The following is a 21,987-nucleotide window of genomic DNA, read 5'->3' on the forward strand; positions in this document are numbered from 1 at the left end:
ATTAATGCTCCAGTTCTGGCCCCCAGCCTGGCATCTTTTCTAATGGCTCACAGCCAGCAGCTTGCAGAGCTGTTGCTGGGGCCTTCATAAGGCTCTCACACAGACAGGGAGGGCACAGGGTGAAGAAGCCCCAGGGCCTTTGGTAGCATGGCCTGAAGAGGTGGCCCCTGGGCAGCAAGGGATTCTGGCCAAAATGCGGAAGTCAGGCTGAGGAGGGTGGGGACCACTCCCTCCCTGCCAACCCCCCCTGCCCCCGACCCCCCGCCTTGTATTCCCACCTGGGGAGGCGGCTGGTGGGTCTTGGTTTCTGGGCAGAGGGCTCTGGGAGTGTGTAGGAGGGAACAGACTGGCTGGTCCTCACTGTGGAGGCTTCAGAACTTGCCCCAGGTCCCAACCTCCCAGAGGTTCTGCACTGCTGCCAGGTTGCTCAGCCCACTCCAGCCATACCGCAGCTAGGCACTGCAAAGCTTGCAGGTCCACCTTAAGCGGCAGCGGCACTGGCGGGTGGGATTTCCTGCAGGAGGTGGGCCTGCCCACAGGCCTATCCCAGGCAGGGGCAGGGTGCCTCGCGCTTCCCGAGGGGCACTCCACCCTGCTTTGGGGAGGCTGAGGGGCTCATCCTGCCCTAGCTCTCCCACATGCACACATTCCCAAGCATGCAGCTTGGGTCAGGATCATGAGAGATCAGCGCCCCCTCCCCCCCTTACCCTGCCCACTAGCAGGACTTAGTTCAGTCGAGTGGCCCGAGGGCTGTGGGATGGACAGGAGATAAACAAAGAAGGTGCCCATACAGCGTCACAAATATTCCACCCCCTTGAATGCTAGGGGGGCTCCAGGTGAGAGGGGTCTGGCCCTATCCGGGAATAGCAGGGACATCAACCTGATCCCAGGGACAGGCTCCGAGGTGTTTAGGGAAAAGTCTGTGCAAATAGAGGCACAGGAGGCGACCTACAGGCCACAGCGCCAGGGCCTGCGGAGAGGGAACAGGGGCCCTGGCGTTTGCTGCGGTGTCCACCCAGCGGGCAGGGACTGCAGGTGTGCGACGGCTGGGTGGCTTCACAGAGCCGCGGGCACATGCCTGGCTGGGGCACCAAGGCGAGGAACTGGCGCCGCCAGGCCCAGGTCCCGAACGCCACGCAGGACGCCAGCACAGTCGGGGCCGATGGAGCTCGGTGGCTCCCTAGTCTGGGCGGTTCCAGCACGCAGCGCCCCGGGAGGAGGGCGTGGGGCGGGGCGGGGGCCGGGTGCGTCTGCCTTGGGTCCGCGCTCCGCCCCGCCCCGGCCCCGCCTCTGGCCCCGCCCCAGTCCCGCGGCCCCCCTTCCTCCCCGCCCGGTCCACCTTAAGGGGCGCGCTGACATCAGCGCGCCGCCGCCGCCGCTACCCGTGGGGTGGGATTTCCTCCGCCGCCGCCGCCGCCGCCGCCGCCGCCAACGCCGCCGCCGCCGCCGCCGCGGGTCCTGCGCCGCGTCCAGCCCGCCCCGCCCGACCCCGGCCCGACCCCGGCCGGCCCCGCCCGCCCGGCCCCGGGGAGGGATGCGGCGGCGCGGCGCCCAGGATGCCCCGCAGCCCCGGGACGCGCCTCAAACCCGCCAAGTACATCCCGGTGGCCACGGCCGCCGCGCTGCTGGTCGGCTCCAGCACCCTGTTCTTCGTGTTCACGTGAGTCCCCCGCGTCACCGGGGGCACAGGCGACCACAGCCGGGCCAGAAGGGGCAGGGGTCGGTACAGCAAGGGATGAAGCTTGGCAGGGCTGGGGGGACAGGGCCCGCGGGCCGGGCAGGGCAGGGCAGGGCAGGGGGGCAGGGGCAGGGAGGGCTGGGCATGGCAGGGCTGGCACCAGAGCTATGCGCACGTGAGCCCCCTGCCTGGGCTGAGACAGAAACAGTGAGTGTACCTATCCTGGGGCACCAGGGACAGGTGAGTTCTGTGTGTGGGGACACTAGTGGCTGGTGGGCATCTCATGGGTGTGCCAGGCCCTGAGTGTGAGGAGCTGAGCCCGAATAGGGGAGTGTGTGCTGTGGCTGCCCAGGGTGTGGCTGCAGCCCTCCCCTCCCAACGGGCTGCATGAGGGGACAGGGGCTGTAGAGAGCCACCAGCCTCCAGCAAGGAGCTGAGGGCAGCTCTTGGGTGTCCAGCCCAGGGCCAGAGCCAAGTTGTTCCTGCGTAGGTGTGGCCTGGCCTGGCTGCCACGTGCCTGCCCCAAAGCCACCCTTGATGCTGGCCTGGCAATGCCCTCCACCCTCCCTTGACCTTCTCAGGAAGGCTCAGGGTCGAAGCAGGAGGGCCCAGACCAGGTCACATCCAGGGACACCGGTCATGTCAGGCACTGGGACCCTTGAGTCAGAAGGTAGGCAGAGCCCTGGGCCCATGCAGCCATAACTTCTTCACCTGAGACAGGTTGGCTCACACATCAGCCTGTTTACAACACAATTGTTGTGGGGCACCCCCCACCCCAGGTACAAGTAGGGGTTGGGGGTTCCAGGCTTTAGTCGTACAGATTTGGGACCACCCCCTTCCGCAGGTCCCATGCCGAGACAGCCCAGGTGACTAAAGCTATGACCACTCAAGCCTTCCTGGGAACCTGAAGCCTGACAAGTGGCTGTAGCCAGTGAGGCCTCTGTTCTGAAGCAGGTCAGCCCTGGAGTGTGAGCCCAGAGCAGGGGTGAGCAGCAGCTGGCTTGGCACCCTTGGCCTTAGCAAGAGCGCGGAAGAGTGTGGATGGCAGCTGTGAGGATAGCGAGTCTGCACTGGGTGCCCATGGAGGCGCGGGAGCCCTCTACCTGGAGGCCGGGACTGGGTGGGCACCACAGGCTGCCAAGAGTGTGTTTAAAAAAGGCCTGTGTGGACGGGCTTATTTCTGGCTTTGGCAAGCAGGCATGTTCTTGTTATTCAGATGCTGCTGGCTGTGGGGCAGAGAGGAGAGGGGCAGGTGGGCAGTGGGTGCAAGGTCTTCTGGAGGGGTGGGGCCCAGTTGTCCTGGCCCCGGGGCCAGTGTCTGGGACTTGGAAGGGCCTCAGGTGTGCTTCCTGGTAGCCTGACCTCCACTTACTGATCCTGGTTTCTCACTCCCAAAGTGCAGTTCAGTGTTTTTCCTCCCTAACATTAAAAGTAATACATGTTCTCTTTCAAGAACTTGTGAAATGCACGGAAATAAATCTTTAAAGAAATTGAAATCAACCTTACCCCAGAGAGCCCGCCTGTATCTCCTCCTAGGCTCACCTAAGCCCCACTATAGTGAGTTTGTTGTGAGCCCTTCCCGTGATTTCAGAGGGCCCCTACAAGACTGCCCTATGAACTCGACTCCCAAGATGTGGGCGCTGATGCTCCTGGACCCTGCCAAGTTTTTCCTTCCTCTGTTCTCAGAGCTGGGGTTCTGGGTTCAGGAACAACAGCCCAGCGAGGTGCAGGTTTCCCTCAAGGGCACTGCAGGCCCTTTCCTGTGTCCTGCCTTGTATGTGACCCACTCTGCCTGAAAGAAGGTGGCATGTGTTCCTGCGGTAAGATGGGGGTGAAAGGGCACTAGCTGGGGGCCAGGCTCAGTGACCATCTAGCCAAGGGAGGCTTGATTGCCCTTGGGACCGGGCGCCCCTGAGCCTCTGAGGCCACATTCTCCGGGCCAAAAGGCCACTGGGGGCCCTAACCCACCCCCACCCCTGGCTCCCCTGGAGTCCTCCAAGACAACTGGGCTCCTGAGAGGGGTTCTGCCAGGCAAACCAGGCCTAGTGACACCACTCACAGCATGCAGATTCCAGGCAAGCAGGGCTCCCAGTGGTCCCCTCCTTGGGACAATCCTCTGGTCACCCTAGCCCCCACACTTTCACTCTCTTTCTGGGCCTGGGCCTGCTGCAGACTCAGACATGTGCTCAAAAAGGAGCAGTCCACTCCTGTGTCCTCCCCACCCTGCCCTTGGGGCCCCCACAGGGTTCTTCTCTGTCTCTCCCCCTTGAACTTCACTGGGTGCTGTGTGGCCCCAGGCCCCCTCTCTGCTCAGCAAACAGGAGTTGCCCCCTTTGAGGCAGGTCTACACTGACATCATACAGGGTGGGGAGCCAGGAGCCTAGAAGACCAAGGACCCCTTCCTTGGGCCAGTTCACTGAGGGGGCTGGGACAAGCAGGACATTCAGACATGTTGCCCAGGAGAGGCTGGGGTGTGGATAGAATGACCAGAGGTGGGGCATCCCCCTTGGAGGATGGGGAGCATCACACTGAAGGGCAGATATCCAGAGGCATTTCTCCTCCAGGAAGCCTTCCTAGGTTCCTGGTACAGTCGTGTCCCCTTGGGCTCCAGAAACCCTTCACATTGTGGCTCAGTGCCAGGTTGGGTCAGGTGCTGGGGTGGGAGGTGCCGTTTCTGAGAGCCTCCACCTCAGCCCCTTTCTCCTCCCAGAGCCACTCTGCAGAATGACAGAGGACCCTGTAGACATCAGAAAACTGGAGCTGCTTTCAGACTACCAACACCTGGGGCCAGGCTAGGCCATCTTATGTCTGTCCAGGACCAAAGGTTTGACTTCTGGGATGTCACAGTTAGTTCCCAGGATGGGCCTGAGCCTTCCCCATACTCAGAGGCCCAGAAAAGACAGAAGGCCCAGGTGGATGGAGCTCCTGCCAGGGTCCACATGGGAAGGAAGGAAACTTGAGGTGAGCCCCTTGGCAGGCCTCACTACCTGTGGCCTAGGGTATCTTTGGCCTCCTGAACCTCAGTTTCCCCATCTGCTCAGATGTCTGCAGGGACTGGAATGGGTGCACAAGGACAGAGGCCCTGCCTGGCCTGACCAGGGCAGAGCGGCCACAAACCCTCTGGTCCCAGGTGCTCCCGTGTGTGAGCATTATTCTTAAACACAGTGTTAATGAAGAACCCGATTTAAATGAAAACTCCTGAGGTAAAATTTTCCATTCCACATTTAGCTGCGGCGCGCATACTGTCCCTGCAGAACCCCCCACCCCCACTGGGTGGTGTCTCCCTGCTGGGCCAGGCAGACTTGGGGCCTCAGTCTGGGTGGGGCCCATGGCGGTGGCGTGTGGCCCTGACACTCAGGAGGCGGGGGCTGGATGGGGAGGAGGGCTTCTAGCTTCAGAGCTGGGCCATCCCCCACTCGGGCCCGCCCTGGGCCCAGAGTATGGCTGCAGCCAGCAAGAGGTGGCCATCCTCTGCCCGGAGTATACAGTCCCCTGGGTGGGAATGGAGTGTTGTACTTGTGGGCAGAGGGGCCCTCCTGGAGCCTAGGATAGATTCAAGGTGGACTGAGCAGTTCTGCCTGCCAGGCCTTGCCCACAGAGCTTTCATGTCCTCACATGTCCTCACACTTGCCTGGTCCATGGGAAGCATAGGGAAGGGGGTCAGTGTGAGGAAGGGCACGTCTGCATCTATGTGTGTGTTTCTGCACGTGTGCCAGCATGTGCACAAGCGGGCCTATCTGTCTTTGCAAATATTTAAGCATGTGTGTCTTGCAGGTCAATATGTGTCGATGTGTGCTTGAATACATGTGCCTTTTGAATGTGGTTATGTATGCACATGTGTCTGTGTGCATTCATGTACAGACATGTATTCACACAAGTGTGTCTTGGAGCATATTGTGTATCTGTGTGTGCATTGCTTATGTGTATGTGCATGTGTCCCTGCATGTTCATGAGGATATGTATGTGTGTCTGTGCATGGTCCTGCTGGCACTGGCCAGTGAGCCAGTCTTCCTTAGGCATGACCCAGGCTAGGACCCTCCTTATGGCATGGCTTAGGGGCAAAGGCCCCCTGAGGGAGGATGGGGAGGACAAGAATGCATGGGGAATGCCTGATCCTGCATCTGAGTCAAGCCTGTGGGCCTGGCAATGGTGGGCAGAGGGGCCAATGGCTCAGGTCCCTGTTCAAGAACCTGCCCACTACCTCCCCAAAAGCCTGCCCAATACCAGCTGAGGCCCCACCCCACTCTCCCTGGTATGTGCGGCCCAGGCATGCAGGGGGTTGGTGCCCACGGTGAACAGAGGCTGCCCACCACCTCAATGCAAACGTTGCCCCATCACAGTGCAGATCCCAAACATGGGCCCATTGCTGTGCAGGTGCTATCCACTCCTCCCAGCCCCAGACATCTCATTCAGGGCCACCCATGCAGCCTGGCGGGATCATTGAGGCTCAGGGAGGACAGGCCACCTGGGCCACGGGAAACTCTGGTCAGTGTGGCTGGGGCGTTGCCCATGGGGTTCAGTCCCTGCCTGCCTGCATGATGGTTAGAATCCCAGCCCAGACATAGGTTCACCCCAAGGCCTTGATATGTGACAAGCTCTCCTATACCTATTCCTTGCCTCTAAAATAGAGAAAACAGAAAAACACCCACCCCCCACAGCTGGAAGGGTGGATTTCATGTTCTACTGCACAGGGCAGGTAGTATCCACTGGCAAAATCTGGACAACAGTAATGGACAGGGCCCTTGCTCTGGCCTCCCCTATGTGTCCTCTTACCTTCAGTGCCCACCCACCTCCACCTTGTGTGTGCACATCTGCAGGCCCTGGAGCACCTCAGGACCTCTCAGCTCCTTCCTCTCCCAGAGCAGGCTGGCCCCACTGATGCCATGGGACTCACAGGTGCATGAGAGCCCACACTTGCCCTTAATGATTTGCTGTCAGTGTCTTGAAATTCTTGATACTTTTTAATTTTTTTTAATGTTTATTTACTTTTGAGAGAGAGGGAGAGACAGAGTGCAAGCGGGGGAGGGGCAGAGAGAGAGGGAGACACAGAATCTAAAGAGGGCTCAGGCTTGGAGCTGTCAGCAAAGAGCCTGACATGGGACTCGAACCCACGAAACACGAGATCATGACCCAAGCCGAAGTTGGACCGACTGAGCCACCCAGAAGCCCCTTGATACTTTGTAAACAAGGGCGCCCGCATTTTCATTTTGTACAGATTGCATAGCTAGCCCTTCCCAGAAGGCATCATGGAGAGCTGGCTTGTACCACCTGAGCGGGGCCCACAGTCCCGCGCCTCTCCCTGGCTCCTCGGAGTACCTGGTTCTCTTAAGCGGGCAGCTCTCACTTGCCTGGAGAGCCCATCCCCACTGGCATTTTGGCTTCTGCCCCCACCCCGCCTTGCTGAGCAGACCATGCCTCAGGGACCCATTGTCACTTTGCTGAATGGGATTGGATCAGAGACCACAGCATACATTCAGCACCATCTGTATGTCAGGCTTCAGCCCACAGGGATGGGGAATGTGGAAGGTGTCTACTGGTGGGTGCTCTGGGCTGCCTGGGCAGGGGGTGATAGAGAAAAGCCCTCCCGGCAGAGGGGACCTGTGTCCTCGGGGAGTGCATCCACCTCCACAGCAGGTCCTGGAGAAGAGGATGGGGTAACTTGCGGCTCCTGGCCCGCTGAGCCTGCTGCCGTGGGAAGTGGAATCTTTAAATAGCCTCTCGCTTTCCACTAAAAATAGCGAAGTTCTGCTACCATGGAGGTGGTTGCTGGGGTGGCAGGGCTGGCTCCTGGCCAAGACAGGCGTGGGTGCGCCAGCGTGGCCGGTGTGCGCTGGGGCGGTGGGTAAGGCCATGGGTACTGCTCACCCTGCTGGAGGCCACGATGCCCTGTCCTCTTAGTCAGGGCTACCGTAGGGGATCTCCTCTGGCACTCCCAACTCCACAGAGGGGCTAGTTATGGGAAGGGGAACAACCCCCCCAACTCCCAAGTGGGTGCCCCCCACTTGTCAAAGCAGCCAGGAGCCATGGGAGAGATCTGGAACCTGAGGCCAGAGGAACTTTGTGGGAATCAAGTGAATGGATTCAGGGACCCTGCTGCAGGGTCAGGGCAGGGGACCACAGGCCATGTGCCCAAGGACTGGTTGTCTCCAGGGAGGGGTCTCTGATCAGGTCCCAAGAGGGCTGAAGAGGACACTCTCTGTGACAAAACACCCACCAGGGAGGTGTGTGTGACCCTTATGGGGTGCCAGGAGTCTGGAAAGGCTTCCTGGAAGAGGGGGCAGCCTTGGAGCCAAGGGCTGAGGGGTAGAAAGAGATGATGAGTGGTTGCGGGGTATTGTGCTTTTCTAGAGTCTCCAGGTGTTCTGCACTGCCATATGGATAGTAAGGTGACAAACTAAAAAGAAGGGAAAAGAAGGGGCTGCCTGGATGGGGATGTGCCCAGTGGCCCAGACACTGAGACTGCACCCCTCAGGGAAAACCGGGGGTGACAACCCACCGTGCATTTACTGACTGAGAATTTTCCCTGGTGAAGGGGCCTTGCTGGGCTTGGGGACAGGTCTGGGTAAGGGCTGGGGCTGGCCTCTGTCTATCATAGTACACAGGCAGAGTGGGCTCATTTCTCATCCTGGGCTCCCGTCCCCCAGTCTGCCACCCCTCCGGCCCACGGGCTGCTCTGAGCCTCAGTTTCTTCAACTGTGAGTTGAGCTCCTAATAGCCACCTGGAGGGTTGCTGGAGTTGGTGTTGGCATAGAGGGAGCCAGCACACCATGCACAAGGTGCTCAGCCCCGATGGTTGAGTAGAGGAGCAGCAGGCTGATGTACAGGGGTCTCCCAGCAGGGATGTGGCAGCAGTGGCCTTCTTGACTCCCACACTGAGCACTGATGGTGGTCTCAGTGGCCCAGCCTTCCTATGTGTGGCCATGCCTAATTCATCTGCTGCCACCTCCCCTCCCCACCTAGCTTCAGCACCCCCAGACCCACCTCTATCCTGCTGTCCAATGCAGGTGCCCATGGTTGACTCGAGCTGTGTCCCCAGCTGTTCCCGTCTACAATGGCATCATCTTCCTCTTTGTCCTGGCCAACTTCAGCATGGCCACCTTCATGGACCCTGGCGTCTTCCCCCGAGGTAGGGCCCTGTACTGGGCACATAATCTGCTCAGTTTCACTAGAGTGTGAGTGGCTGACATGAAAGAGCCTGGGGTGGGGTGGGTCCTGGTGGGTGGGCTGGCAGAGATTCGGGAAGGGCTCTCCTGCCAAGGAAGTCACTTTCCTGCCACCTTCCCCTGGTTCTGGCTCACAGCGGATGAGGACGAGGATAAGGAGGATGACTTCCGGGCCCCGCTGTACAAGAATGTGGATGTACGGGGCATCCAGGTCCGAATGAAGTGGTGTGCAACCTGCCACTTCTACCGTCCACCTCGCTGTTCCCACTGCAGCGTCTGCGACAACTGCGTAGAGGTGACCATCCCACCACCCTGTCCGCCCCCATCTCCATGTCTCTCCTCTCCCACCCACTTTGTGCCCTGACTCATTGCTCCTGCCCAGGACTTTGACCACCACTGCCCCTGGGTCAACAACTGCATCGGGCGCCGCAATTACCGTTACTTCTTCCTGTTCCTGCTGTCGCTCAGTGCACACATGGTGGGTGTCGTCGCCTTTGGCCTGGTCTATGTGCTGAACCACGCTGAGGGACTGGGAGCCGCCCACACTACCATCACGTATCCTTGGCCTAACCGCAAAGACAGTATGGGCTGGGGGCACATTCCACGGGGGAAACTGAGGCTCGGGGTGGATTGGGGACTGCCTGACAGTGTGGGCTGGGGACTGCCTGGGAGTCCCCAGGGGGTGGGTTGCCATTCCTGGTTGGGTGGTGGTGGGAATAGTTTGTTCACAGGCACCTGCTCCATGTTTTCGCCTATGGCCATTGGCCTTAACGGGCCAGCATGGCCGTCATGTGTGTGGCTGGCCTCTTCTTCATCCCTGTCATCGGCCTCACTGGCTTCCATGTGGTGCTAGTCACTCGGGGGCGTACCACCAACGAGCAGGTGCTGACCTTAGGAGAGGGCCATGCAGTGATGGGAATGGGGGGGAGGTCCCCTATGGGCCAAGAGGGCCAGGACTACACCAGGACCATGTGGGGGTGGTGTCAGGGAAAGGACTACTGGAGCCCTCTAGTGAGGTGGACTATGCAGCTTCTATAGGGGGAGGATCTGGCCCTGGAGACTCTGGGTGGGGGAATGGAGCATGGGGCCTCACCTGCCTTGTCCCCCTGCTCACTCCTACCTGTGGACAACTGTACTAGCAGTAACTCAGGGCCCAGAAATTCTACAGCTTCCTGCAGGGACACTCGGGGTAAATGGGTGGGGGGGGGGGCACTCATGGGCTGACCCTGCCCAGCCTACATCTGAGGAACCCCAGCTGTCCCTGCCTGTCCCCCGGTCCACCTTGGCCTGGACCTTGGGTGGCCAGGCTGGCTGAGGGGTCCCATGTCCACAGGTGACGGGGAAGTTCCGTGGGGGAGTGAACCCCTTCACCCGAGGCTGCTATGGGAATGTGGAGCACGTGCTGTGCAGCCCTCTGGCACCCCGGTGAGGCCTGAACGGGGTGTCAAGGGACCCCTGCAGGGTTTGGGGTGGGCAGGTGCGGACCCTCAGCCTGGTCTACTTTTGCCCTTGGCAGGTGTGGCCAGCCTTGTCTTTGGTGAGCGTTCAGGCCAGGTCACCCTGGCCATTGACCCCTCTGCCCCTGGTGCAGGTACGTGGTGGAGCCTCCCCGGCTGCCGCTGGCTGCTCGCCTGAAGCCTCCCTTCCTTCGGCCTGAGCTCCTGGAGCGAGCTGCCCCACTCAAGGTCAAGCTTAGTGACAACGGGCTGAAGGCTGGCCTGGGCCGCAGCAAGGTGGGGGCCCTGGGGTCAGGTAGGGGATGGGATGAAGGCAGACCCTTGAAGGCAGGAAGCAACTATGTTGGAGGGGACCTAGAAGTGGAAGGGGGAGGAATTGGGTAGATTCTGGGGAATGGTCTAGAGCTCAGGGCCCAGGGAGGAGTCCCCATTATGCCCCACCCCTGGCCCATGCCCTACCTACCACTGACCACGCCCCCTCCCAGTCCAAGGGCAGTCTGGACCGGCTGGATGAGAAGCCGCTGGACCTGGGGCCGCCACTGCCCCCCAAGGTGGAGGCCGGCACGTTTGGAGGCGACCTGCAGACCCCACGCCCAAGCAGTGCTGGTGAGGTAGGGGTGGCCAGACAGAGGGAGGGACATGGACTGACCCCAGCCTGACCGCGGTCCATCTCCCCAGAGAGCGCCCTGTCGGTGCAGAGGACCAGCCCCCCGACACCTGCCATGTACAAGTTCCGGCCTGCTTTTCCCTCGGGTCCCAAGGCTCCCTTCTGCGGGCCTGGTGAGCAGGTGAGGAGGCCTGGCCCCGCCCCAGGAGGTCCTGCTCTACCCCTTCTGGAGACCCTGTCCCCAGAGGTCCCACTCCTAGAGGTCCCACCCCTGGGGCCATAGGGTCATAGAGAGCCTTGTGGGTACCAGCAGGGCCTCACCCTGTGGGGATCCCTGCTAGGCATGAGGGAAGGCCTGGCACAGGCAGTCCTGGCTGGCCCCTTCTCCTTGGCTGGCATTGCCCACTGGCCTGGTAGGCGGCTGCCCCCAGGAGCAGTATGTGCCAGGATGCCTGAAATTCCACCATTAGTCACTCTGTAAGGCCCACGGGAAGGCTTCAGAAGAATTTGAGATTGTTTAAGAAAGCACATTTATTTTTTCTGAGTTGTATAAGTACTCTACGATCACTGTGGAGCGGTTGGCAGCCCTGGACAGCTTGAGGAATGATCCAGAACCCTGAACATTCCCAGGCTGCCCACCCTCCTTCATGGCTGGCTGAGAGGCTAGCCTGTGACTGGGCCAGTATACCTGGACCACTCCCCTTCCCTCAAGACCCCTGGCCTGTTCGACCCTGCATCTCAGGACCCTCTGGGCTGGGCAGGGAGTCTGGGCTTCCCTGGCCAACATGCCATAGCCCTGCCCCAGGAGGAGTGTCCTTGGGAATGGGAGGCTTTAGGTACCCTTACCTGCCTCATCTCCTTCCTGGGATTGTCCTCGATCCCATGAGGATTCTGGCTGGTTGGCCAAGTACCCCAAGGCCACATTTGTCCCTACCAACACCCTGTCTCGGCTTTGAGGTTATGCAGGCTCTCATCCCCAGCCCAAGCCTGCTCCGGCATGCCTTGATTCCGGGAGAATCAAAGAGGCCCCTCCTCCCTATTGCTGTGGCTGCCCCCCGGCCCCTCCCCAGGAGATCCTGCCCAGGTGGGCTCTGAGGGTACTGCCCTGGGTGGATGTAGCAGCCAGCTCTGGTCTTACCCTGCAGAGACTCCAATCCTCAGCTGTGAGGTGCCCAGCAGAGGGCTCTGGGCCACTGTGTGGTTATTGTGTCTCCTCAAGGTCCAGCTCCTGTGGCTGTTTCCCACAGCTCCCTCCTCTTCCCCAGGGAAGTAAGAGCAGGAGCAGGGTGCAAAGCCTTCTCTGGAGAGGCAGCATCTGGGTGCTTTGGTCTACCCTGTCCCCACTTGCCTCTGTGGTGGGCAAGGAAGAGGTAGTCAGGGGATGGAGAGCTTCCAAGAACAGCTTGTTGGTTGCACGTGTGGCTACTTTTGATGTCACCAGGATTGTAGCTTCTGTGTGGACACAGAGCGCGTGGTGGCTGGGTGGGACATGGTGGCTGGGCAGTGGTAGAGGTGTGCCCTCTCTCCTTGCAGGTCCCGGGCCCTGACTCCCTGACGCTAGGGGAGGACAGCATCCACAGCCTGGACTTTGCATCAGAGCCCAGCCTGGACCTCCCCGACTACACGCCCGGAGGCCTGCACGCAGCCTACCCGCCGTCCCCGCCACTCAGTGCTGCTGATACCTTTTCGGGTGCCTTGCGCTCCCTGAGCCTCAAGGCAGCAAGCCGGCGGGGCGGGGACCATGTGGCCCTGCAGCCTCTGCGCTCTGAGGGTGGGCCCCCCACACCCCACCGCAGCATCTTTGCCCCCCACGCGCTGCCCAACCGCAATGGCAGCTTGTCCTATGACAGTCTGCTTAACCCTGGATCTCCCAGTGGCCACACGTGCCCAGCCCACCCCTCGGCTGGCATGGCCAGCTACCGCTCGCCCTACCTGCACCCGGGGGCAGTGGGTGACCCGCCACGACCCCCACCCCGTAGCTTTAGCCCGGTGCTGGGTCCCCGGCCACGGGAGCCCTCGCCTGTGCGCTATGACAACCTGTCCAGGACCATCATGGCCTCCATCCAGGAGCGCAAGGACAGGGAGGAGCGGGAACGGCTGCTGCGCTCTCAGGCCGACTCGCTCTTTGGCGACTCGGGCGTCTATGATGCGCCCAGTTCCTACAGCCTGCAGCAGGCCAGTGCGCTGTCCGAGGGCCCCCGGGGCCCTTCCCTACGCTATGGCTCCAGAGATGACCTGGTGGCAGGGCCTGGCTTCGGTGGTGCCCGCAACCCCGCGCTGCAGACTTCACTGTCCTCGCTGTCCAGTGCCGTGAGCCGGGCACCGCGGACCTCCTCCTCCTCCCTGCAGGCTGACCTGGCCAACAACAACGCCCCTGGGCCTCGGCCCGGCAGCGGCTCGCACAGGTCCCCAGTGCGCCAGGGCCCACCCTCCCCACCCAGCACACCCCGCTCACCCTCCTATGCAGGCCCCAAAGCTGTCGCCTTCATCCACACGGACCTCCCGGAGTCGCCACCCTCGCTGGCCATGCAGAGGTGGGTGCCAGGGGGCAGGGGGCTTCCCAGCACCAATCAGGTGTCCAACCGCCTGTGGGGCCTCTTGGCTGAGCACGTGGGGGTTTTCCAGGAAGCCAATGGCTGCCTACGGGGGTGAGCCTCACCCTCCTTGGAGGCTCCTGGCCAGCCTGTATGGGGATCACCCAGCTTTAAGGACACCCCGGCATGTCCCAGGATGGGAGGCAGGAGGATTTGCATCTTGAACACCTTCTCCCCTAGCTGGCGTGATCAAGTGTAGCAGGGACCCTAGGGCTTCTTCCTCTGGAGATGGTGTCTGTCCAGGAGGCTGTATCTGGGGGACATCACCCCATGGCAGAACATGCTGCCCTGGGTGCACGTAGCCCCAGGCAGTAAGGGCCTTTGCTCAGAGATGGGGAAACCGAGGCCTAGCAGGGCAGGCTGGTTCTAGGTCCCTAGCAGACGGATAACTGGAAGTTAGGCTTGCTGCCTTGCCAGGTCGGGTCCAAGTATATGAGCTGAACACATGGTGTGTGCTCAGCCCCACCGTGGGCGCATGGGGATCGTCAAGGTGTCACCCCTGCCACATTGAGCACAGGCTCAGTCAGGGAGGAGGTCCCTGTTGTGGGTGTAACTGTCCCAGTGGGTGGCAGCTAAAGGAGGGAGTGGCTCCCACCCTTGTGGATGTTTGGGCAGCGAGATCAGAGATGCTATTGGTCAATAGTAGGCAGGCTGGAGGGCAGAAAGACCTCCCCTCATCTTCCTAGGAGGTAGCAGGGAAGGGGTCCCACAGTCACCCCTGGGCTCCCCAGCTTGGGGCACTAGAACAGTCCAGGGTTTGGGGTTTTGGCCAGTGTCCACCTGGCCTCCCTGCACTCTGTGATCTGTCCCAGTGGGAGGGACCAAGGGACCTGGGAGGGGGGTGATGGCCATTCTGACATCTGTCTGTCTGTCCTGTGACAGCAATAGCCCTCCCTCTGCAGGCCCTGCATCCCCACCCATTTGCTGGTGGGACCTTCTGGGCTCAGAGGCAGGGGCTGCCCTGGGCTCTATCTACGTCTGCGTCATCTGTCCTGTTGCCTCCGCTGGCCTCTGTCATGCCGTGATCCCGTGTTCACTGTGGGTGTGCATGTATGTGCTTGTTTTGATGCAGGGACCACCCTCAGCTGAAGACCCCCCCAAGTAAGCTTAACGGGCAGTCCCCGGGCCTGGCCCGCTTGGGGCCTGCTGCTGGCCCCCCAGGGCCCTCCGCCAGCCCTGCCCGGCACACGCTCGTTAAGAAGGTGTCCGGCGTGGGTGGGACCACGTACGAGATCTCAGTGTGAGGACTGACTGCCATCCATCCGCCGTGGAGCCCCGGGGACCAGGACCCCCAGCGGCTGCCCCCCCTCCCGACTTCTCTGCCCTGGGAGATGAGGAGGCCCAGTCCTGGTGTGGACACGTCAGCAGAAGAGACCACGCCTCCACGAGCCTGTCCCTCTTCCTCCGCCCGTCCATCCACCCATCTGCTCTCCAGGGCACAGCTGGGCTGAGGGCCCCCAGGCTGCAGGATCTGTGTGTTGGTACCCCTGTTCCCACAGGTGGGGGCGGCAAGGTGGTGCGGACTGCATCTGCACCGACTGCACCCATGCCCCTGAGGTTGTCCCCAGGCTGGTCCCCACCTCCTTCCCTTATAGACGGGTCACTGTGGCCCAGAGATGGACAGAGAGGCCTGGGTCCCTGGCTGTACTGGACCGAGGCCCCACCGCCCGGCTGCTCCTAACTCGTTGCCTTTCAGGGACCTGCTGGAAGCTTGTAGCTTGGCAAGGCCAGTTCTTCTTCGGGGAGTCCAGCCCCGGCCTCCAGGCACCCAGCTCTGGGACTGCTCTGGGTTCTGACAGACAGGTGGACGATGGACAGACAGACAGCCAGCTGTGGGTGGGGTCTCGGCTCCGTGTGTCCTGTCTCACCCAGCTGGTGGGTGCGTCCCCGTGTCTGTGCGCTGCGCTGCCATGCCACGTCCCATGTGTTAACGCTCGGGCCCCCTCTGCGCCCACTGCCGGGAAGCTCGCTTTCATTGAAGCCTTAACCTCTGCTTTATGCTCTTGTGGGAGGCGACTGGGGGCAGGTGGGAGCAGGCACGGGCCAGACGCTGCTACAAGGTGCCCATGAGACCAGGAGTCCCCTCCCTGCCAAACTGGAGATACCCCACCCCATGGCATGCAAAGTCTGGGCCCTACTGGAGCCTGGCGTCCTTGTGGGAAGCACATCGGGGAGGGGGTCAGAGTTTTGCCTGGCGCCAGGGACCCGAGAGTAAGCACACGGCAGCGTCCGCTTGCGTTGTGTCTGTTTTATGTTTTTATATCTACATCTATATATCTATAATTTTATTAAAAAAAGAAAAAGAGTCATTTTGATCCTTTCCTTCAGCAAGGCCAGGGCTGTTGCTGCAATGCGGGGCCTCCAGGGGCAGGGGGCAGAGTGGGTCAGGCTCTGGGAGAGGTGTTGGCCAAAGGTGTGGGCATTCCTCGTGGGTGTTTCCACTGACTTAAGCTGAGTTGGAATCCTGGAAGGTGGGGGCTGGCCGATGGGTCTTTGGCTGCCAGGTATGAGGCTCCCATGGGTCTGCGTCACCCCTGGTAGTAACAGGTCATTTAGAGAAAGGTTGGGGTTGCAGCCACCCTAGGGCCCCCTGGGAACCCAGTGGCTTTTGGGGGAGATGGAGTAAGGGAAGTAGGGGGTGCTTTGGGGGCCACCTGCTAGCTGAGGGCCCTGTGGGGGCCAGTGGTGCATCCTGTAGCTACATTTACTAGAACTCACCCTCCTGGCAACCTGAGTGCCTCCCCTACTCCCCCACCTCCCACTGCCAAATGTTGGGGGTGGGGGAATTGGGAATTCACAGCTTTTTAGGGCTGAGACAGCCAGGTCAAAGACTTGGGGTCTGGGGCACGGGCTGGCCCAACGTGGGAGGCTAGCTGGGCCTCGGACCCTGCACTGGGCAGCTGTGCCCCATGCTGACCTCCACCTTTCTGCTTCTCTCTCATGGGACGCTGCGGCCCACAGGGGGCGGATCGGCACCTGCAGCCGTGGATGGGGCCGGCGTGGCCAGCCCAGGGTGCCCCCCGGCCTGCACCTATGCCACCTTGGCCTCCCTGAGGACCGCCCGCCGCTGCGGGCACCCTGGAGCCCGGCCGCCAGGGCGCCTCCCCGAGGGGCTATGTGCCGCCTGCACTCAGCCGCCTCCAGCCTTTTCCCCGGTCTCTCGGGGCCTGAGCGGGACACCAAGTAGGCAGCTCCGGGGCCCCGAGAGGACAGCCCAGGAAGCCAGGCTGCCACAGACCCTGAGCTGTGGGCTGGGGGTCCCTTCTCCACCAGCCGCACCTTGACTGACTCCCAGCCCACTGGGGCTTGTGACCCTGTGCCCACCCACCTCAGGAAGTCCCCACCTGCTGTAGGGGGTCCAACACCCCAGGCAGGGGCCCTGGAGCTGCTGGGACCAGCACGGCCTTCCCGGGGTGTTGCACCAATCACCCCGACCTCCCTGCCTGACCAAGCACTTTAGATGCCACTTCCTCCCCAGGGAGCCCAGGCCTCTGTGGGTTGGGCTGGGGTGGGGGTCTCAGGTTGCCCCTGCAGGTCACTGCACTCCCCCCTCCCCACACCCAGCACATGAACAGATGCCTTAACCTCTTGGAGCCGCCAGCCTGGTGAGTCATCCAGGCCCTGCCTGGGCGGGGAGGAGATCCTGCCAGCCCAGTGTGTTCCTGGTGACAGCTCTGCCTGACCCCACCCAGCAGTCTTCACTCTTTCACTCCGAGATGTGGCACCTGGGGGACCTCAGACGGCCTGGCTGCCCACAGCCCTACAGTCCCTGCCAGCCAGCCAGGGCCTGGACGCCCCCAGGGGCAGGGCAGAGCTCTGGCCAGCCCTTTTCCTGCCTGGGCGGTGCCTCTAATTCTCCCACTTGGGGATGAGCAAGCCACAAAGTTACTCTCTATTGTCCTAAAAGGTATTTCCCCCAACCCCATTTAATGCCCTAAATAAAATTTTTGGTGTTTACCTCCATGGCTCTGTCCACCAACGTGGTCCCCCTGTCCTCCGAGCCTTGGGGCAGTGCCAGGAGGCTGGGCTGGACAGGGACCCTGGGTCAGGGAGGGGACAGGAGTGGGAGGTGGGAGGTGGGAGGGTGATGGCCGGTCAAGTGTGGGGAGGGTGGGGTGGTCGGCCAGATAAGGACAGAGGGTCACATGAGGGGTGTGAAGTCAGTGGGTCAGCAGATTCAGGACTGAGAACCTCATCCCTGAGGTCTACTGATTGGGCCCAGCCCCAGGGATGAGGCCTGAGGATCCTCATCCTCACCTTCAGTGGAGACCCTTCTGCTACACCCTCTGCTCAGAGCCCTCCCTGGTGGCCAGGGGTGGGCTGGGGGCTTCCTGTGGAGGCGCTGATGACCAGTGGACAGATGGGGTGTGGGCACTGAGGCAGGGGCACCACCCTGAGGAATCCCCACTGTGAGATTGCCCTCAGAAGGCTGCAAAACCTCCTGCCCCTCTCCCCTGTTTCCACGGAAACAAGCTCACACGCTGCTGTGTGTGTCACGACTGTATGTCCAGCCGCAGGCCCAGCCCTCAGGACAGACCCCGCCTCCACCCTTCTCCGCAGCTCCTGGTGGGGATGGCGCGTGGCAGTGCCGTGGGCAGGGGCCGGCGCGGCCGCTGGGCACCCGGGGCAGCGCCGGCCGCCTGGCCTCCTCCTCCCTGGGGCCGCTGCGCCTCCGGCCTAGAAGGGCAGGAAGTCGTCCACCTCCAGGTGCAGGAACGGGCCCAGCAGGGCCCGGAGCTTCCAGACAGCGGCGCGGCTCAGCAGGGGAGGCACCAGCCCCTCGAAGGGCGCGGGGTCCACCACGTACACGTAGGCGGCGGTACAGGCCAGCAGGGTGCCCAGCAGCAGCCTCAGGGCCAGCAGCCTGCGGGCGGCGGCGGTCAGGGGGCGGGGGTGCCCATGGGGATGGTCCCAGGGGACTGGGCTCTACCAATGCACTCACAGAGCCACCTACCAGAGCTGGCTTTTGAGGCCCTCGGAACATCCCAGCTGAGGCCTTGCCTTCTGCAGGGGAGGGGCTGGGTCAGAGCTTGCCCCCAATGGCAGGGGTCCCTGTGCTGCGAGTTCTTACCTTCTCCCCACTACCCCACCAGTGCCCAGGACAGGCACCTGCAGCCATGTCTCAGGGTCATTTGGCTCCTGGTGTGGCTCCCTCCCTGGGGCCTCCTCCATTGTAGCCTGCATCTCCTCCCTGAGAGGGGCCTCCAGGGTGAGGTCAGACTGGGAAAGGGTGTGGGGTGGGGGGCTTACCGCTGTGCATGCCATCTGCTGCTCCTTCCTGGCCTGGGTGCGGCACTGGGCACGCTCCCTGGGGACGGGGGCTGTACAGTCAGGGCCATGTACGTCCCCCACCCCAGCCTGCAGCACCTCTCGGTCTGGTGTAGTGGAACTGGGGAGGGGTCAGGGGTTGATCCACCCATCCTGGTCAGAACACCAGCCCCTTTCCCAGTTCAGCCAGGGCCCCAGACCCCTGACCCTGCACATCACCCTAGAATCTCCAGCTGAATGTCCTCCATCTGGTCTAGTACTCCCCGGATGTCCTTCTTAAGGTTCTGGCGGGGGGCAGGGGGAGGCAAAGGAAGTAAGACAGGTCCTTTAACCCTGACTATTCTGCTATATTCCCCTGTTTCTCAAAGCTCCCCTGCCCCTGCACACTTTGACTAGTTCCTCTTCCCTTCATTCTCCGGGTGTCACCCTTTGAGGACCTACCAGGAGCCCAGTGGCCTGGTTGTTCAGGGCCATATGTACCTCGGCCACGCCATCCCATACCTGGTGGGAGAGGGGAGGCTGGGTCACACGCTCCAAGGAACAGGACCCATGATGTGTCCCACCAGGTGGGTCCCCCAGCAGCTGTCCCATCCCAGCCAGGCAGGCACCTCGGTAATGGCCATCTTCTTCCTCTCAAAGGACAGTCGGATCTGCTGCAGTTCATTCTGGAGGATGGGCACCATGTGGGCACAGGCAAGGCCAGCAGTGTCAGTTCTTTCTTCCTCTAGCCACTTAGGACTGCTTGCATAAAGAACCCCTGCCCCCCACCTCTGGCCCAACTCCTGGGGACCCACCTAAGACTGCTGCATGAAGGACCCAGCCCCCTCAGCCCAGTTCCCAGGGACCCACCTGAGACTGCTGCACGAAGGACTCTTCCCCCCGGCACAGCTCCTGCCGCAGCAGCTGCAAGGGTGCCCTGTCCTCCAGGGGCTGGGAACTGGTCTGCTCAGGGGTCTGTGGAAGAGCCCTTGGGTCAGCCCCAAGGCCATGGGCAGCATCTGTGGTCACGGACTGCTCGAGAGCCAGAGCAGGGGTATGGTACATGGAGTCACTGGGTCATTCCTGACAGCTGCCCTCTGTCCAGCTGGGGCCAGATGTCTGCCATGCACTTACCCAGGCCAGGGTCGTGCAGCTCGAGTGCTCCGGGCATAGGGGCAGAAACTGCTGCCCTGGCCCCAGGAGGGCCCCCAGCTGCTCTCGCAGATCCTGGTTCTGTCTTTTCTGAGGATGGGAGGCAGAAAGATGGGAGTGCTTGTCATAGCCACTTCTTGGGCAGGGGACTGAGACAGTGGGGGCTGGGGCAGAAGCTGCGGCTCTGCGAACAGCTTCAAACCCATTGCACAGATGGGCTCTGAGCCTGGGCTGGCCCCACAGCCTCGGTGGGCTCTTCACTTACCAGATTCTGGTTTTCCTGCTCCAGCTGGAAGAAGGACTGCTCTGCAGGACCCAGGGGCACGTTCTGGAGCTGGGAGGGGGCTGCCCTGGGTGAAGCCGGGGTTCCTGCCCCTGTTGGCAGGGGTGGGCAAGGGCCGGGTCTGGGCCCTGAGCTGGGGGATCCCCCTGGCCTGGGGGCCCCTTGCTCTCGTCCTGAGTGCAGGGGCCAGCCCCACCCCAGCCTTGCCTCCTCTTGCCCTCGTTTTGTCCCCGTTGGGTCTCTCGGTCTCTGTCGCTGCATCTCTCCCTCTTCATTTGCCATAAAGCTCCCAGGTACCTCAGCCCCTACCCTGGGCCCCCCACCTCCTACCCCCGGAGGTGGGAAAGGTCTGGCCGACTCTATTGAGAGAGTGGAGCTGAGAGGTACCAGGCAGGGCCATCTTACAAACCCCTGGCAGGGTGGATCCAGGCATCCTGCATGGCTGCTCGAAGCTGATGGTTGGGGGCATTGGGGGTGGGAGTGGCCACAGGGACCCAGGGTTTTTGGCCCCTCCATAACCCCTTCTAAACCCCAGGTCCAGGCTCTAGCCTGGCCTGACGTGCCACCCTCTTATTGAGGGCCCTCTAGGTGTCATGGCTCACAGGTCTTCCTCAAGGGTGCCTGTCACAAAGGCCTGGGCACATCCAGGGAGGTCACAATGGTCCAGGGCGGTGGCCAGAGACAGGGCTGGTGGGGCCCCTCCCACCCCATCCCTGTTTTTGAAGTACCCTCCTCCACTCACCCCCTCTGCCTCTTCTTCAGCCTAGCTCACTCACCAGCCTTAGCTATTTTCTGAAAACATAAAACAGATCATGCAGACACAAGGTTAAAACAAAAACAAACGCCAAACAAGGTGTCCAGCGTGACTCTCCCCCCTCAGTCCCCCGCCCCCCACCACCCACAAGCCTGGTCATGAAGCTCTTTCTGGGGTTGGCTGCACATTCTGCACAGCTGAGCGCCCTGTGCCCTCACCTCCTCATCACACAGAAGAGGTTAGCCCACCACCTGGCTTTTTTACCTGACCTATCTTTGGGATTTTACTTTTAAAAAATCATTTATTAAACATTTACTTTAATGGTTCTGTAAGGATGATTATCATCCTCTTTATTGGTGGGGAAACTGAGGCACAAAGACATTGTGTCACTTGCCCAAAGTCACATCACTGTTAAGTGATGGAAGCAGATTCAAGATTGTTCTTCAGCATTTCAGAGGCCTTCCCCCACCTCTCAGAGAACTTTATTCAAAAATTTTTAACTGGAGTATAGTTAGCATACAGTGTTATATTAGTTTCAGGGTAAAATATGGTTATTCAACACATCCATAACCACCCAGTGCTCATCACAACCAGTGCCTCCTTAATCCCCATCACCTATTTTCCCATTCCCTGCCCCCCCCCACCTCCTCTCTGGAAACCATGTCTCTTCTCTATAGTTAAGAGTCTGTTTTTTCTTTCTTTGTTTTGTTTCATAAATTCCATGTATGGGTGAAATCATACAACATTTGTCTTTGACGGACTTATTTTACTGAGGATTATATCCTCTATATCCATCCCTACTGTTGCAAATGGGAAGATTTCACTCCTTTTTTTTTCAATGGATGAGTAATATTTCATTGTATATATACACCACATCTTCTTTACCCATTCATCTATTGATGGACACTTGGGCTTCTTCTGTAGTTTGGCTATTATTGATAATGCTGCTGTAAATATTGGGGGTAGATATATCTATGTATCTTTTTGAATTGGCATTTTTGTATTCTTTGGGTAAATACCCAGTAGTGGAATTACTGGATAATATGGTGGTT

The 21,987-nt window shown here is 60.8% G+C and overlaps 2 protein-coding genes across 4 annotated transcripts; one reads left to right on the forward strand and one right to left on the reverse strand.

Annotated features, from left to right (window-relative positions):
- Nucleotides 1-1,510: 1,510 nt before the first annotated feature.
- Nucleotides 1,511-17,443, forward strand: ZDHHC8 (zinc finger DHHC-type palmitoyltransferase 8). Of its 3 annotated transcripts, none has more exons than XM_030335866.1 (11): nucleotides 1,513-1,660; nucleotides 8,683-8,804; nucleotides 8,979-9,136; nucleotides 9,224-9,396; nucleotides 9,621-9,723; nucleotides 10,175-10,266; nucleotides 10,433-10,574; nucleotides 10,784-10,904; nucleotides 10,977-11,086; nucleotides 12,439-13,439; nucleotides 16,461-17,443. In XM_030335866.1, exons 1-11 carry the CDS (start codon nucleotides 1,557-1,559, stop codon nucleotides 16,684-16,686), a joined length of 2,352 nt encoding a protein of 783 aa, XP_030191726.1. In that variant the 5' UTR covers nucleotides 1,513-1,556; the 3' UTR covers nucleotides 16,687-17,443. The 3 variants fall into 3 exon arrangements, with proteins under 3 accessions (XP_030191729.1, XP_030191726.1, XP_030191727.1); XM_030335867.1 differs by having other exon boundaries at nucleotides 1,514-1,660; nucleotides 14,572-16,548; XM_030335869.1 differs by lacking the exons at nucleotides 10,784-10,904; nucleotides 10,977-11,086 and having other exon boundaries at nucleotides 1,511-1,660.
- Nucleotides 17,444-18,176: 733 nt separating this feature from the next.
- On the reverse strand, nucleotides 18,177-20,697 carry CCDC188 (coiled-coil domain containing 188). Its single transcript, XM_030335975.1, has 9 exons — nucleotides 20,164-20,697; nucleotides 19,881-19,988; nucleotides 19,617-19,721; nucleotides 19,376-19,432; nucleotides 19,209-19,268; nucleotides 18,987-19,051; nucleotides 18,750-18,807; nucleotides 18,454-18,503; nucleotides 18,177-18,363 (listed from the first exon to the last, which is right to left on the reverse strand). Exons 1-9 carry the CDS (start codon nucleotides 20,695-20,697, stop codon nucleotides 18,177-18,179), a joined length of 1,224 nt encoding a protein of 407 aa, XP_030191835.1.
- Nucleotides 20,698-21,987: the final 1,290 nt, after the last annotated feature.

This window comes from Lynx canadensis, chromosome D3 (assembly GCF_007474595.2).
Source record: "Lynx canadensis isolate LIC74 chromosome D3, mLynCan4.pri.v2, whole genome shotgun sequence".
NCBI classification, from domain to species: Eukaryota; Metazoa; Chordata; class Mammalia; order Carnivora; family Felidae; genus Lynx; species Lynx canadensis.

Excerpts from the sequence above, each read along its gene's own strand:
- CCDC188 (XM_030335975.1), bottom strand. The coding sequence starts at position 20,697 with ATGGAGGGGCCAAAAACCCTGGGTCCCTGTGGCCACTCCCACCCCCAA. Across the intron at positions 19,989-20,163 it reads AGCAGGAAAACCAGAATCTG|AAAAGACAGAACCAGGATCT; the intron begins GTAAGTGAAGAG and ends TCCCATCCTCAG. Across the intron at positions 19,433-19,616 it reads CCTTCGTGCAGCAGTCTCAG|AATGAACTGCAGCAGATCCG; the intron begins GTGGGTCCCTGG and ends CCCATCCTCCAG.
- ZDHHC8 (XM_030335866.1), top strand. The coding sequence starts at position 1,557 with ATGCCCCGCAGCCCCGGGACGCGCCTCAAACCCGCCAAGTACATCCCG. Across the intron at positions 9,137-9,223 it reads TCTGCGACAACTGCGTAGAG|GACTTTGACCACCACTGCCC; the intron begins GTGACCATCCCA and ends GCTCCTGCCCAG. Across the intron at positions 9,724-10,174 it reads GGCGTACCACCAACGAGCAG|GTGACGGGGAAGTTCCGTGG; the intron begins GTGCTGACCTTA and ends CCATGTCCACAG.